The following is a 12,185-nucleotide window of genomic DNA, read 5'->3' as shown; positions in this document are numbered from 1 at the left end:
GATATTAATGTTTAAAAAAAAATCACCATTCTCTCTGCTGCCCCTGCTGGAGGGAGGGGGAGGGACTATAAAACCAGGAAGTGGTGTGCCTCACTCACTCTGCAAGATGGATGAAGCCAAGGGTCACGTCTCTCTGAGCTCTGAATGACACTGAACAAATGTCTACACAACTGAGTACCCTTAATGTGGTTTGAAAATAAAAATATGGTTTGTTTGAAGTAAAAAGGCACTGCCTGCAAATGGTTGTTTGGATGCTTTGGCTTGAAGTTGAAAGGCACTACTTACAGCAAATGGTGGCATGAAGTTGAAAGGCACTACTTACTGCAAATAGTGGCTTGGGTGCTTTGGCTTGAGGTTGAAAGGCACTACTTACTGCAAATGGTGGCTTGGGTGCTTTGCTTAAAGTTGAAATGCACTATTTACTGCAAATGGTGGCTTGGGAGCTTTGGCTTGAAGTTTAAAAAAATCACCATTCTCTCTGCTGCACTTGCTGGAGGGAGGGGGAGGGACTATAAAACCAGGAAGTGGTGTGCCTCACTCGCTCTCTGCAAGATGGTTGAAGCCAAGGGTCACGTCTCTCTGAGCTCTGAATGACACTGAACAAATGTCTACACAACTGTGAGTACCCTTAATGTGGTTTGAAAATGAAAATATGGTTTGATTGAAGTAAAAAGGCACTGCCTGCAAATGGTTGTTTTGGGTGCTTTGGCTTGAAGTTGAAAGGCACTTGCAAATGGTGACTTGGGTGCTTTGGCTTGAGGATGTAAGGCACTACTTACTGCAAATGGCGGCTTGGATGCTTTGGCTTGAAGTTAAATGGCACTACTGCAAATGCACTTACTTCCTGTTTGCACTGTATATTGATTTTAGATAAATCGCTACACTTACGGCTGTGATTTTTGGCCATCTTACTCAGTCCCCCCTCCGCTGAGCAGGTGCAGAGAATTCTTCCCATCAATGAAAAATAAAAATGTTATTAGTGTTTAAAAAAATGTTGAGAATCTCTCTCCTATCAATCATGCCCTGAAAGCCACACCTTTTCCGGTGGGAGGGGGAGGGGTTATAAAACCCGGAAGTGTGGGTGTGGCTCAGTCTCTGCATGATGGGGGAGGGAGAGGTCATGACTCTGTCTGAGCTGTGATTCAACTGAACACACTGAATGTCTACTGAACTGCAAGTTTGGTGTACAACAAAAAAGCTGGAGAAACTCAGCGGGTGCAGCAGCATCTATGGAGCAAAGGAAATAGGCAACGTTTCGGGCGAAGTGGTTTTATGGTGGTTTCACCCTGCATGAAATGGTATGAAGCTGCATTTGAATTTGGTGGCCTTGGACCCTGCTTGAAGTGGAATAAAACTGCACTGAATTTGGTGGCCTTGCAACTGCTGAAAATGGTATGAAACTGCACTTGTATTTGGTGGCCTTGGATCCAGCTTGAAGTGGTATGAAACTGCACTTGAATCCAGCTTGAACCCTGGTTGAAGTTCAGCCCTCCCACTTGAATTTACACAGAAAAGCCTCAGCGGGTGCAGCCCTGGAGCTTGAAGTAGGCAGCGTTTCGGGCCGAAACCCTTCTTCAGACTGAAGAAGGGTTTCGGCCCGAAACGTTGCCTATTTCCTTCGCTCCATAGATGCTGCTGCACCCGCTGAGTTTCTCCAGCTTTTCTGTGTAACCTTCGATTCTCCAGCATCTGCAGTTCCCTCTTTAACACATGGGACCCAACGTGTCCCACTTAGTCTAGTTCTATATTTTAATCCAACTTCCACCTCCCAAAGACTTGAGGAAAGTAAAATTATTTGCTGATATGAAAGCTATTTCATATCAACTAGAGAAATTGAAAGTCCATTCCTTCATGTTAAGTTGAATTATACTGGGTTTGAGCATAAACTAATAAATCATGTAATATTCTCAAACTGGGTTAAAATCAGTATTGCAGAATTATGGATATCTACACCAAGTTACACAAAATGCTATCGATCCCGTTTCAAAATTTCGAACTTGAGCAACACTCATTTTCTGTTAGGTTTAGATTTGTTAAACTCCACTAGCCAAACGCTCAGTGGAAATGTAACCATAGAGATGATCAAATCTGAGACAGAGAACCAAAAGGTAACTGTTGAGGGCTGAGTTTAGGTCAAAATGACAGTTCCTAGTTTAATGGCAACTTACAACATGCATTTTGAATGCTAAACAAACACATCATAGTTAAATGATTTATTCTGTTTGTAAACCAATACCAAACAAAAAATACATATATACGATCCACATCTTCATTGTTTTAACATTAGCTATAAGGTGGATCATAAGCACATGAACATATGACTGCAAACAAACTTCATCCTTGCTTCTTTACTTAATTCAAACTTAAAACAAATCCCCTTAGATATATATAAAATTAATAAAATACAATTTCAGTAAACATGATAAGTACAGGCATATTCAAACATAAATTTTGAGAGGGATTCTTTGTAAAAATCATAAATAATCTAAAAAGCATAATATTAAAAAATGGCTACAATTAAAAGGTATTATATTTGATTATCTTGGCTATTAATATTGCACTTTTGCATGTATCCATTCTATGCAGCTTCTGTAAACATCAACTTCTTCCAAACTTTTAAATCAAGATAGCTATTCAATTCAACAAACTGTATTTTTTCCGTTAGGAACTTTGGTTTCTGCAGCCATACAACAAAAAGAAACAATTTTACAAGACACACAACAAACTCAATTCACACAGACATCCATCACAGTGAATCTCCTCCTCATTGTGATGGAAGTCAAAGTCTTGTCTCTCCCCTGCTCTCCATCCTCTCCCGATGTTAAAGCCTCCGGCGGGCGATGGTAAGTCCCGCGGCCGTTAAGGCTGCGCCGGCGATGTAAGGCCCTGCTCCGGGTCTTAATGTTGGAACCTCCGGCGGGCGATGGCAAGTCCCGCGGCCGTTAAAGCTGCACCGGGCGATGTCAGTCCCCGGGGTTGTTTTCACCCCCGCAACTCGGGCGGGAGACGCTGCCGCCGCGGGAGCTCCGAAAAGCGGTCTCCCACTAGGGACCCGCGAGCTCCCGATGTCACCGTCCACAGGCCTGCAGCTGGAGCCTCCAAAGTCTGGTCGCAGCCGCGCGCCACCTCAGCTCCCCACGCTCCGAGGCTGGCCAGCAAGTCGTTCCGGCTGGGGGGCGCTCCACGGTGCTAGGCCCTCCATGCAGGGAAGAGACTTAAAAGTTTTCCCCACCTCCCCCCCTCCCATACACAGTCAAAAACAATATAAAAACCACAGCAAACTACTTATTGAACGGGACGAATGTTTTTTTTTTTTAAAGGACAGACGGGCTGCAGGGGCCGCTGCCGCAAGGCGCCACCATGTAACTACAAGACGTAGTTACCATAGAGGCACTTAAAGTAGTATCTCAGTTACAGTATATTGTATCATTTGATTTACATTAAATATGCATATTGTCTAATTGATGAAACCCCAGTGAGATAAGTTATAAACTTCATATTTCACCAGAAGAAATGTTAACCAAAAGAGAATTTTGAAGAATGATCTGACATCAAACTTCAATGGGCAAGGTATTCAGATCTTCATTCAACAGTGACTGACTTGGCCAGGTTTCGAGGAAAGTCAACCTAAAATAAGACATTAAATGTAGTTAATGATCACCTCATAAACATTTTCTTTCCTGCTATGGAGAAACTAACATCAACAGTACAAGACTGAGGAACTCTGGAAATCTTTGTCATCGATAGTGTGAAACTTCCAAGCCAAGGAATTATGTTAAGAAGAAGCAGGATGATGTCATCTCTCAGTTCTACTAATTTCTCTGTCCATTATACCAGATAGGAGGATTAAAGGATTAAAGTTAATAAACGACCAACATTATCTGGGAGTTCCTAACTATTACAAGTGGTTCTCATTGAAGGTGGGGGAAAAGAGCGAAGAGAGACATAAGCTTCTTTTGTTGTTCTAAATTGTCCACGAACATCTAAATGAAATGTTTCTTTCACCACAACTTCCTGTTCATGAACATTTGTGAAACTAACATGACTGTTCAATGGGCTAACTCTAAACCTGCCATTACCATCATTATCTCTTAGTCAGAGTCACACAGCATGCCAACAGATTATTTTGCCCAATTTGTCCATGCCACCTGAGATGCCCCATCTAAGTTAGTCCTATCTGCCCGCTTTTGACCCCTAATCCTCTAAATCTTTACGGCCCATTAGTCTGTCCAAGTGGCTTCTGCGACATCTTCAACATACATGAATAATTCAAGCAATCTTTCTCAGAAGCCATTTTGAGAGTTTAGAGCAGTGGTTCCCAACCTTTTTTAGTTCATGGGCTGTGTAATTGGGCTCTTTAATTTTTATGTGGCCCCCCCTGACATTATTAGCTGAAAAAAAGTGGGTACCTTCATTGAACCTGTGGTCCCCTAAATCCCCAAATTTTTTCTGTGGCCCCCCTGAAATTTGCCATGGCCCCAGGTTGGAAATCACTGGTCTAGAGTATGTCTCTCCCATCACATTTTAATTCAAGTACATAAAATAAACTATTTAATGGCTGATATATAAAGCAGAAACAGTTTATAATCCAATTTAAGCTTTTAAATGAATGGTATTTTGAAAAGCTTGATATTTAAAAATATTTGGATACTTTCACTTTAAGTACATCTCACGATGTAAAATGAACTCACATCATATCCTCGAAGAACAGCCAAGTGGAATGAAAGAAGTTGAAGAGGTATTACAGTTAAAATACCCTGTAAACAGTCAACTGAATGTGGAATTTCAATAGTTCTGTAAGCATATTTCTTGCTCTCCTCGTCATTCTTTACACAGAGTACTATTGGACGGCCCTAAAAAGGAAGCAGATAGAAGTGGCATTAGAAATGTATTTGTGACACAAACAAAAATTTCTAGTTACATTTTTAGGTTAAAATGCAATATCTTGAGGACCCAGAAGCAGAACTGTTAAAATATTCAGTGTATTTGCATTTGCACCCAGATATCCTGGAGTTATAGCACAAGTACTTTGTGTTTTCATTTGTAATGTATGCAGAATTTGAATTGGAACTTGTACATTGCATGGGACTTTTCTGTCCCTGCAAGTCAGACAAAGTATTTTCAAAACGCCAAGTAAGCATAGGTGATATTAATTTCTCAGATAACATGAGAACATGCGAACAAGTCCCAATTCGAATTCCGTAACATTACAAATTAAAACACAAAGTACTCATGCTATAACTCCAGGATAAGAGCTCAACAGAAAACCAAGCCCAAAACCAAAGTATTATCTAACTAAATACACCAGTTTACAATAAATAACTTCACATGCAAAAAAACCACAAAACAGCTAACTACATATTAATTAGCTCTTTAAAAAAACTAATCCTGTAGATGTAAGTATATCATTGGGGTTAACAAGTGGGCACCTCCCTTCATTGGTGTTTTGTTGAGTTAGGCCCATGACACCTCGGGAAGGCTCAACAGTTGGTTCTGGCATCCCAGAACACCCCCACCACCCCGCCTTGCTCAGACTACAATTACAAAGAAATACATATCCAGCATGTCATAAGTTTTCTTTCTCTCCCCCAACTGACACAATTTCTTCTCCACCAAATCTACCTACTGCCTTGCTCTGCTGCCTCTGTTTGCTTTACAGCCTGACGCCAACTCCGTCCGCGAATTCCTAGCTCTCCAAATAGCGTTGTGGTCGATCTCGCTATGAAACCTCTACAACCCACCTCTACCGGACGTTCCCTTACTCTCCATCATCGTTGCTCAACTTCTGCTGCCAATGCAACGTATCTAAGCCTTTTCCTTTCATAAGCCTCATCACTAAGTTCTCCCAAGGCACCGTCAGTTCTATAAAATAAACTATCTGCTGACCAACTGACCACAACACTATATCAGGCCTCAAACAAGTAGTAATTATTTCCTGCGGAACAACAAGCTTTCCTCCTAAATCTACCCGCATCTCCCAATCATTGGCTCCCCGTAACTGGCCTGACTCATACCTAGCTGCAAACTTCCCTCCTCTACATTTCTCTCATGGACAAAATGAATTTCTGCATTCCCAGTCTTGATGCCTACTGAATGTACTCTCCTCCTCTCAATCACTGCAGCTATGCACTTCAAGACCTGGTTATGCTGCCAAGTATACAGACCCTGAGAAAGATGAATCCTACATCCTGATAAAATATGCCTCAACGTTGCCACTTCTGAACACAAGGGACACGCTGGGTCCCCTCCAACCCATTGTTTGAGGGTCTGCGGTGATGGCAGCACATCATAAATAGCCCTGATAAGGAAACTTACATGACCCACCTCCATACACCACAGGTCCCTCCAGCTAAACCTTTTTTTTTCTACACTTTCCTAGTTCATCCACTGTACCTGTTCTACAACCAGTTTCCTCCTCTCTGTTGGGGACCTGCCTTACTACACATTGATTTCCCTGTGCTGAGCCCTAAGCCCTGAGCCCTTGCTGCACCCTACCAAAAATGTCTGTATGTCTCAGAGCTGCTTATGCTTCTTCTACTGCCTGCTTTGAGTTCCACTTGGCACCAGATTACTAACTAAAGAATCCTTACTCCCTGATAATTGCAACTCTAACCTCACCTTCATCATCGTTGAAAACAGCAACGGGCACGTGGCCTTACAATGCTGTGTATGACAGTGATCGTAATTTCTACTGAAGTGTGGATGGTCGTTGGCTCACTAGGAGCTCATCTGCCCTTTGACCGGTCTTGTTTTTGGTCCACACCCCCCCCTCCTCACCCGGCAAACCAGGTGGGGGAGACGGTTTAGTCGCCGACTATCTGACCATGGAGCAGGTAGCACAGGATTACATGGTACCCGTGGCGGGGGGGAACTCCCCCCGACCTGACCTGACTGCACCTGAGCACACTTAAACTCCTCTGTTAGGCTAGACAATGGTAAATGGAGAATACCTTTCCCATATAAAGCCACATTACTAAGTCACCGTGGAACTCCTAATCATTTCCTAATTATATGAACTAACCAATCTCTCTAACCTTTCCACCTTAGAAATTGGCACCTCGTATACTGTCAATGGCCACTTCAACCTAGGGAATAGCCCAAACTGCAAACACCACACTTCAACTTACCTGAATCCCTGACTTCTCTATCCTTTCTTACCCGTCAGTAACATCCAGAACAGTAACATCCTGTTCAGTGTAATCCAACTTCCTGTTATATCATCTACCCAAACTTTTAACTGGTTTCTCCATTATAGACAGGATTTCCTCTTCATCTACACGGAACCTTTTCTCTACAACCTTTCCTCTTGCCAAAGAAATACACTGTGACTTACTAGGCTTAATCTTCAATCTAGCCCATTTAAGATTAGCATTTATCTTCTCCAACAATCTTCATGTACAAGCTCCTGTTGTGGTCACCAAGGTCATATCATCCAAAAAGGCCCTGATTGGAGGGAGACACAGCCAGTCCTGCCGTCTCTCCCCGCCAACGACCCACCATGATGCCCTAATCATTAACTCCATCGCCCATCTCTAGTCTCTGCCATGCTGTTGTAAAGTCTGCTGTACTGAAACACATTCGGACATCTTTGAAATATGCTTTCAATACATTTATTATTGATCCTGTAACTCTAACTAAATCAAAAGCACTCCAATTAAGAATATGTGGCACACATCCAAACGCATTTGCCAGGTCCAAAAACACTACAAGCAAATCTCATCTCTCGAGCTTGACTGTCTGAATCATTTCTCTAACGTGTTCTAAACAACCTGCAAAACTTGGGATTCCCGCTTTCTGCACCGTGGCATCTGTTAACTGGTTCCTTTCTAAATAACTTGCCAGCCTCTGTGCCACTATGCTAAAGAAAATCTTGTCTTCTACATTTGGAAGAGATATAGACCTAAAAGACTCTTTCTCCTTGGGAATGAAAATTCCCCCTGCTGTACGCTTGGTATGACCTACTTCTCCCAAACTATACGCAAGAGACTCCACAAGAATCTGAGCACGTCAGGTGCATTTTTATATACCCAGTAAGGGACTCCATTCGGCCCTGGGGCTGAAGAAGCCTTTGCACGCCTTATTACGGCTTCCACTTCCTTCCACTTTGGTGGCAAAACATCTAATGTGTACTCTATCTCTCCTAAGAGTGGTATACAGTATCTGGAGGGAAAACCATTTCCCTTTTCTATTCTAGATCCAAGTGTGTCCTTTTTGAATATTCCTCTTTGAAGCACTGAACTTTCTACTTTTTGACTAAACATTCTTTTAAAAAATTAAATGGATCTCTACAAACATAGAAACATAGAAACGTAGAAATTAGGTGCAGGAGTAGGCCATTCTTCCCTTCGAGCCTGCACCGCCAAAGGTGATCATGGCTGATCATCCAACTCAGTATCCCGTACCTGCCTTCTCTCCATACCCCCTGCTTACCACAAGGGCCACATCTAATTCCCTCTTAAATATAGCAAAACATCCCAACTTGCCCTCTCTCCCTTTCTCAAAGGTGTTCTGCCCTCCTTAATAATGCTTACAGATTTCTTAATTCTTCTTGCTAAACATCAATTCCCTCTCTCTCATCAACTGTAGCCTTTCTCCACTGTTTTCTCAACTGTCTCCTCTCCTTCACTAATCTCTTGATTTCTCTCTCTCTCATCTAGATGTAAACACCAGCAGAACCTGCATCTTCTTTATCTCAATAACACCAAACCTGTCCGCACCATATTGATAAACTCTCCCATCTCATCTAACATGTTTTCCACTGTCCCTTTCAGACTCTCTAACCCCTTTACCAAATCTATATTAAGAGTTTCTCCATTCCTTCCTTTCACCTGCCCAAGGCCATTTAACTCTAGGTTTCAGCCCACCGTTCTTCTCCCCGACTTGCAGATTAACCTAAACACCACCTACATCCCCCTCTACAGCATTTGTTCCCTCATCAGCAACAGGGGTAATGATATCCTGCGAACTGTGGTTTTCTACCCATTGCTGGACTTCACTCGACTGACTTCGCAAGAAGTACTGCTCAATGCGATTTCCCTGCACTCCCTCGAACAAGCACTTCTTCTTTCCCTGATGAATTCTGAGGCCCTTTGCTGTTGTTACTTTCTGCCAACCACAAGAACGGACCTGGTGCTTCTTTCCCTCTACCACAGAGCCGTTTTCCTTCATTGATGCGCAAATCCTACTCGGTCTTTTCCATTCGGTGGTCGGTAGCCGTGGGTAGCTCTAAAGGGGTATCTTTCTTTTATTTGTCGTAGCTTTTTAGCGAGACTGTTTACAATCTACGCCTCTGTTGCAATGAAGTGCTAACTCATAATAGCTCCAGTGGGGTCTTATCAAGCTGTCACATGGACTTTCCCTAGTTGTCAGCTGCTCTGTTCACAGCAGCCATTAGCTACAAATGCAATTGATGCTTCTGCAGCTGCAATTTCAAAAAACATCTTCATTTTAAATGATTTGAACAAAAGTACCATCTTTGTACAGCATCTGAAATTCTTGGTTCTCCATCCATTCCCGCTCTGATTCTTCCACCCTTGCTCCCTCTAATATTTAAATGAGGCTAAATAGAAGCTTGAGAAACGCTATTTAATGTTTTGACCAGGTGCAATGTGGCGTTCCGGACTCAGAATTGACTCAATTCACTTCCTATTTCCATTAGGATTCTTTCCAGGCCTACCGTTTGTTAATTTAAATCCCAATATCATTTTGCTTTACACTATCATGAATTGTTGTTCAACATCTCCACCTCCCTCACAGTGGGCCCCCCCATGCCTGATCCTCCATTGTTCTTCCCCCTCCCACACAGTGGCCCTCCATACTCTCATCGACTGTCCACTTCCCACAGACCTTTTGTTTTGTTATTTCATTGCCTATAATTCCGCTGTAACAATGTCTGTCTGTCTGTCAGTATCTCTCTACAGGCACTATCTAATTATTTTTGGTTATTTATGATAGACCTTATTGGAAAGTTAGAATTCATCTCCTCATTAACTTGCAGTTGAGTAACATATATCACAATGATTAATACTGCAACATCTAATACAATATCAGATGCACTAGAAAATAAAAACAAGTATTGTCTACCTGTCGTGCAGTGACCTGTTGCATTGCATTCTGACACTTCGTGTAGCTTGAATCTCTCATGACAATCATTATAACAGGCATCAGCTTATCAATTAAAGCTAAAGGGCCATGTTTCAACTCTCCAGCCAGGATCCCTTCAGAATGCATGTAAGTGATTTCTTTGATTTTCTATCAAGAGAATGAAAAAGCTAATTAATGTTCAGAGATCTACAATCAATATTAAGATGGGCCGCGCGCGGGCAGAAGGCTTCCCGACGGACCACGGTTGTGGACTGGGAACGCGGACGGAGACCTTTATTGAGGCACCGCAGTCTCGATGCCTCCTGGATTGCCGCATAGAAACCCAGGTCGGGTGAAGCGGCTGACATGGCCCACGGCTGGGGCCAGGGTCGGCACCACGGAGGCGTGAAGTGGGGCGTCGACAGCGGTGAGGCCTCAGCGGCAAAGCCTCGTGACGATGGTGCATGGGTGGCGATGGCGGCGATGCCTCATGGGTTGACCCACCATCGACGGTCGATGAGAGTATGGAGGGCCACCGTGAGGCAGGAGGAAGAACAATCGAGGATCAGGCGTGGGGGGACCGCCGTGAGGGAGATGGGGGGAGACAATGGACAATAGGTGTCCTACTGCCCTTGACAAAGGACAATGGGGACCCGACATGGGGGAACCGCTGTGGGGGCAGGGGGTGGACAAAAGGGGGAGCCGGCATGCTTTGTAACCTTGTCAGCTCCGGAGGTGGCGGCTATTTGTATACATTGTGTATGCAAGCAACGAATCTCACTGTGCCTTGTCACATGTGACAATAAAGTATTCTTATTCCTGAAGACCCCTATAATTAGGCTCGAATAGCTTTTTCAATTCAATGATTATACTTTATTGTCACAAGTACCTCAGTACAATTAAATTGTTATTGTAAACAATCTGTTAAAATTATGCAGCATGAAGGGGGGAAGAAAGCTGGAAGGGAAGAGGGGCAGGGGAAAGCCTGGCAAGGGATAGGTGGAGGTTACACAAAAAAGCTGGAGAAACTCAGCGGGTGCAGCAGCATCTATGGAGCGAAGGAAATAGGCAACGTTTCGGGCCGAAACCCTTCTTCAGACTGATCGGGGGCGGGGGTGGGTGGGGACAAGAAAGGGAAAAGGAGGAGTAGCCCGAAGGCTGGGGGATGGGAGGAGACAGCAGGGGGGCTGAGGGAGGGTAGGAGACAGCAAGGACTAACAAAATTGGGAGAATTCGATGTTCATGCCCCCGGGGTGCAGACTCCTGAAACGGAATATGAGGTGCTGTTCCTCCAATTTCCGGTGCTGCTCGCTGTGGCCATGGAGGAGACCCAGGACAGAGAGGTCGGAGACGGAGTGGGAGGGGGAGTTGAAGTGCTGAGCCACCGGGAGGTCAGCTTGGTTATTGCGGACCGAGCGGAGGTGTTCGGCGAAACGATCGCCCAACCTCCGCTTGGTCTCACCGATATAGATCTGCTGACATCTAGAGCAGCGGACGCAATAGATGAGGTTGGAAGAGATGCAGGTAAACCTCTGTCGCACCTGCAACGATTGCTTGGGTCCTTGAACGGAGTCGAGGGGGGAGGTAAAGGGACAAGTGTTGCATCTCTTGCGGTTGCAAGGGAAAGTGCCCGGGGAGGGGGTGGACCGAGAGGGAAGGGAAGAATTGACAAGGGAGTTATGGAGGGAGCGGTCTTTGCGGAAGGCAGATATGGGGGGGAGATGGGAAGATGTGGCGAGTGGTGGGGTCACGTTGGAGGTGGCGAAACTGACGGAGGATTACTTTTTGTATGTGACGGCTGGTGGGGTGAAAGGTGAGGACTAGGGGGACTCGGCCCTTGTTGCGAGTGCGGGGATGGGGAGAGAGAGCAGTGTTGCGGGGTATGGAAGAGACCCTGGTGCGAGCCTCATTTATGGTGGAGGAGGGGAACCCCCGTTCCCTGAATAGTGAGGACATTTCAGATGTCCTGGTGTGGAACGCCTCATCCGTGGAGCAGATGCGGCGTAGACGGAGGAATTGGGAGTAGGGGATGGAGTCCTTACAGGAAGCAGGGTGGGAAGAAGTGTAGTTCAGATAGCCATGGGAGTCAGTGGGTTTATAGT

General features: G+C 44.5%; 1 protein-coding gene across 1 annotated transcript in view; it reads right to left on the bottom strand.

The window, feature by feature from the left end:
- Positions 1 to 2,160: 2,160 nt before the first annotated feature.
- LOC129701739 (glutamine--fructose-6-phosphate aminotransferase [isomerizing] 2-like) overlaps positions 2,161 to 12,185 on the bottom strand; it is a 58,987-nt gene continuing 48,962 nt past the window's right edge. Inside the window, exons 17-20 of the mRNA XM_055643136.1 lie at positions 10,084 to 10,251; positions 4,692 to 4,853; positions 2,912 to 3,627; positions 2,161 to 2,828 (exon numbers count right to left, since the gene is read on the bottom strand). Coding sequence (XP_055499111.1) covers positions 3,583 to 3,627; positions 4,692 to 4,853; positions 10,084 to 10,251 — 375 coding nt within the window. The 3' untranslated portion in view covers positions 2,161 to 2,828; positions 2,912 to 3,582. The remainder of the gene's footprint in view (positions 2,829 to 2,911; positions 3,628 to 4,691; positions 4,854 to 10,083; positions 10,252 to 12,185) is intronic.

Source organism: Leucoraja erinacea, chromosome 11, assembly GCF_028641065.1.
Source record: "Leucoraja erinacea ecotype New England chromosome 11, Leri_hhj_1, whole genome shotgun sequence".
Classification (NCBI taxonomy): domain Eukaryota; kingdom Metazoa; phylum Chordata; class Chondrichthyes; order Rajiformes; family Rajidae; genus Leucoraja; species Leucoraja erinaceus.
The sequence above is the reverse complement of the archived record's forward strand: the minus strand, read 5'-3'. Positions and strand labels throughout refer to the sequence as shown.